Source organism: Octopus sinensis, linkage group LG2, assembly GCF_006345805.1.
Source record: "Octopus sinensis linkage group LG2, ASM634580v1, whole genome shotgun sequence".
NCBI classification, from domain to species: Eukaryota; Metazoa; Mollusca; class Cephalopoda; order Octopoda; family Octopodidae; genus Octopus; species Octopus sinensis.
The window spans coordinates 150,755,141-150,760,140 of NC_042998.1; the positions used below are offsets into that span (position 1 = coordinate 150,755,141).

General features: G+C 40.8%; 1 protein-coding gene across 1 annotated transcript in view; it reads right to left on the reverse strand.

Moving 5' to 3' along the window:
* Window positions 1-5,000, reverse strand: part of LOC115226279 (craniofacial development protein 2-like) — a 37,977-nt gene that overhangs the window by 32,484 nt on the left and 493 nt on the right. Inside the window, exon 2 of the mRNA XM_029797272.1 lies at window positions 4,036-4,927. Within this exon, the coding sequence (XP_029653132.1) occupies window positions 4,036-4,927 (892 nt within the window). The remainder of the gene's footprint in view (window positions 1-4,035; window positions 4,928-5,000) is intronic.

The window sequence follows — 5,000 nt, forward strand, 5'->3', positions numbered from 1 at the left end:
CAGTGTCCAAGTCTTGCAACTATAGAGCATGGCAGGGAGGAGCAGAGATTTGAAGACGCGAACTTTTGATATCTGGAGAGCAGATATCGATATTTGAAAGATCGATATCTGAAAGACTTTCGCAGCGCAAATTCTATTGGGAGAGAAATTCCCATTACAGATATGTGTGAAAAACACATCACTGGTCCTGAATCACGGCAACGGATACGTATTTCTGCGTTGTTGCGCTTCATCAGCTATGGACACCAAATCTATCCTTCATGGCCTAGAACTGCATTTCTTCAATTTAAACATATTTGATCAGCTATGACAGTAAATTCATATCAAGTGGCTGAGTATTGCACAAACACGTGTACCAGTTACGAAATCTCCAAGCAAAGAAATGTGAAACAGTGTGTGACACAGTCGAATTGCATGTACAGTCTATATTGTCTCCATCTCTCCAGTTTTACTGACAAAATTTGGGTTCACTCGAGGCTGTTGAAGATAACACTTGCCCGAGATGGAACGTAGTGCAATGTAAACTAGGAACTCATAAGTGAGAAACTAGGTATTTATACTGCACTTGCATACACATACAAACACACACATATACACACGCACATGCATGTATCTATCACACACACACATATATGCATGTATATATATATATATATATATATATATACACATATATGCATGTATCTATCTATCTATCTATCTATCTATCTATCTATCTATCTATCTATCTATTTATCTATCTATCTATCTATCTATTTATCTATCTATCTATCTCTCTCTCTCTCTCTCTCTATATATATATATATATATATATATATATATATCACCGTGACCGACCAGGCTATCAGATGTTGCTACACATCGCTGGTCACAAGGCGCTTCGCATTGCTTTAGCCTTCAATTGACGCCACCTCGCTGGCTAAGCGAGCAGGCCAACAGAAAAAAGAGTGGGAGAAAGTTGTGGCGAAAGAGTACAGCAGGGATCGCCACCACCCCCTGCCGGAGCCTCGTGGAGCTTTAGGTGTTTTCGCTCAATAAACACTCACAACACCCGGTCTGAGAATCGAAACCGCGAGTCCGCTGCCCTAACCACTGGGCCATTGCGCCTCCACACACACACACCACACACACACACCACACACACACACACACACACACCACACATATATATATATATATATATATATATATATATATATATATATATTGGTGTGGCTGTGTGGTAAGAAGCTTGCTTCCCAACCACATGGTTCCTGATTCCTGATATATATAAATATATATATATATATATATATATATATATATATATATATATATATATATATATATATATGCGTGTATGTGTTTGTGCGTCTGTGTTTGTCCCCCTAGCATTGCTTGACAACCGATGCTGGTGTATTTATGTCCCCGTTACTTAGCGGTTTGGCAAAAGAGACCGATAGAATAAGTACTGGGCTTACAAAAGAATAAGTCCCGGGGTCGAGTTTCTCTATTAAAGGCGGTGCTCCAGCATGGCCGCAGTCAAATGACTAAAACAAGTAAAAAGTAAAAGAGCAAAAGAGTATATATATATATATATATATATATATATATATATATATAGGATATGAAGAATTTTCAGACGCACATATCCACACACACACATAAACCAATGCACTGGAATTCCTAGCACCACCTGTCTGAAAGACCGATACTATCTTATTTAACTGGATCACTCTATCACACACACACACACACACACACACACACACACACACACACACACACACACACATACTATTTCATCTTCATTTCTCCCTTCGCCTTCCTCCAATAGACTCTCCGAGTGTCACCTACTCTGCAACTACAATTTCCAGTTTAATATTTCGACTCTGTTATCTTCCAAAACTTATCTCCATATCTGAGGTAGGATCAACACTTAATTGTTGGCTAGTAACAATCTCATTTACTTCATTGCTGTCTTCACTATAAAACTCACAATATCACAACTACTCAGCACTTTATAATAAACAACACACTCTTTCATCATCATCATCATCATCATTGTTCGACCGTGGTCGAGACAATGGAATTTACTATGTTGCGCCAGACTTCACGGTCCATCATAGCATTACGGAGGTCCTGTTGCTGGATGCTTGTATCCCTGGAGATTACATCAGGGTAGGAGAGTGTGCGCCCTCTGGTGTTGCGAGTAGATGGCTTCCAGAGGAGAAGAGTAGAAATTACTTCTTTTTCAGCTCTACAACAATGTCCAGCAAACTGGACTCTCCTACCCTTCACAAGAGATGACACAGGTGGTAATTTCCCATATATTTGCATTTTAGTTGGATGGCGCCTCCACGAGAGATTTTGAGCTCTCATAAGGAGGCAAGTGTAGGTTCCATCCAACCGCCTCTCAAGCTTCTTTGATAACGTCCAGGTTTCTGAGCCATATAGTAGGATTGGTTCGACTGTGGCTTTGAATATTTCAAGTTTGAAGTCTCTACTTAGATTTGATGACCAGATCTTATGCATGTCATTACAGGCTGACCAGGCCATACCCTTTCTAGTTAGACAGTCTTTTCCAGATGATGATATGTATGACCCAAGATATTTATAATCAGAAACCATATTTAAAGGCGCACTGTTGAGAGTGTGGATGATGCAATCACTGTTGGACAGGCACTTGTTTATGTATTCAGTTTTGGCCTCATTGAGGTAAAGACCTACACAATTTGAGGCTTGTTCAAGAGATTGTAAAAGAGACTGGGCATTGGAGAGAGAATCACTGATAAGAGCGATGTCGTCAGCAAAGTCAGTGTCTGTCAAGTACTCAGCTGGGTGTCTGGAACTTCTTCTTGGTTTTATTTCAAAGCCCTTGCCAGAGATGGTATCAACTGACATACGTAGCACATAATCAACAACAATGATGAAAAGAAATGGGGCGAGTGTGTCTCCCTGCAGTATTCCGGCTTCGATTGAGAAAGATGATGTTTCTCCATCAGGGGTTAAGATGGTTGAAGACGTATCTGTGTAGAGGGCCTTGATGGCAGAAATAATTTTGTCTGGTATCCCATAGAGCTTAAGGATTTCAAACATCTTGTACCTATCTACAGAATCGAACGCTTTAGAAAAGTCTACAAATGCCATTGCAAGATCGCGATTAAATGCTTTTGATTCTTCAATAAGTCTGCGCAGGCATAGTATCTGGCTCAGCGTTGAGCGCCCATGTCTGAATCCATTTTGGTTCTTTCGGAGCAAAGGTTCAACAAAAAGGACAAGACGATTTAGGATCAGTTTGTTGTACAGTTTTGCAGCAATTGACATTAGAGATATGCCCCTGTAGTTGGTGACGAGGGACAAATCGCCTTTTTTGGGTATTGGAATGATTTGAGATTGGTGCCAAATCTTTGGAGCGACAAAGGTGGAAAGTGTGTGGTTGCAGAGGTTGAGCAAAAGTGTGTGAAATCTATCATCCTTCCAAATCACAGCCGGAATGTTGTCGGGACCAAATGCTTTCGAGGCTTTTAGTTGCTTGGTGGCTGCTGTTAGTTCAAGTATGGTAAAAGGGGAGGTGTTGATGTCCAGCGTGTCTGATATAGGCACACTTGGGAGATTGGGGTTATCAGGGATTTTGGCATTCTTCCCAAGGAGGTTTTTAAAATGGGTTGACCAATTTTCTAAACGCTTCTTAGCTGATCCCCCTTTAATTCTAATTGATGACCCAGAATTTTTGCCTGATAGGTCTTTGATGGATTTCCAGGCGAGATGGTGTTTTTTACTAATGTGCTCTTTCGATAGTTTACTAATTTTGCCATTGATAAATTCGACCTCGGCGTTCAAGTAAGACTCATCAAGATTCTTCCTGGCAGCTATGAGTTGGATCTTCAGTGACTGGGATGGAGAACGGTGGTAAGCAAGTGATATAGACTTTAGATGGTTTCTGGCTTCGATGACATTTGGGGAATTAGAAGGTTTGCTCTGGCCCCTACTCTTCCTTTTGGGAAGAGTAGCCAGTGCAACTTCCTCTGTTGATTTGATGAGGCTGCTGTATACTTCCTCAATGTTCTCAGCATCTATTTCAGAAGTAGACAGAGATTGAAATTTGTTATAGACCTCAATAGTAAATTGTTTGGACATATCGGGGTTAGATAAGACTTCCTCCCAGTCGATCATTTTGATCGGATGAGGCTTAGTTTTTTTGGATGAGCGAAGACTAAGCTTAACGGTAGCTGATACAATTCTGTGGTCAGAGCCGACAGAACTAAAGGAAGAGTAGGATCTCGAGTCCTTAACACTATTGCGCCATTTCTTTCGAAAGATGAGGTAGTCAATTTGTGCCCTATCACCAAGTGGGGACTCAAATGTCCAAAGTCGACCTTTTGGTTTCATAAAAGAATTGTTGGAGGTGTAGAGATTAAATTCCTCCAAGAAGTCTTTGAGCATTTCTCCGTTCCGATTGGTTTTAGAGTTGAAAGTAAACTTGGTCTCATCGGGTCCTAGTCTAGCATTCAGATCACCAGCTATAACCAGAAAATTATGGAGAGGTACTTGCTCAATGGTTGAACGAAGGGTTGTATAGAAATTTTCAATTTCGTCTGCCACAGACGAATTATGTGGGCTATACACACACACCAATGTTGTTTTTGGGTTTCCATCTATCTCAAGCACCATAATTCTAGGTGAGATTGACTCTATACTCAAGAGAGTATCACTAGCCTTTGATGAAAGTAGAAATCCGATACCTCCAACTGTTGAATTAACAGTATTCTTTGATGCTGAGGAGGTTACAAGTTGATAAGAACCGACTTGATGGTATTTGAGGATGTTGTCAAGGTGGTAAAATCGGTGTTCTTGGACAGCTATTATATCAATGCCATGTGATTCTGCATTTGCACCAAGTTCTTCTAGACGGCCAAGAGAGCCGAGGGTGCGGGCATTGAGGGTGCTGAGTATCGTATGATTTTTACAGCTGATGAGGTGTTTGTTTGGTGTTGTTTGGTTGGGGGCTGACTCTTCTC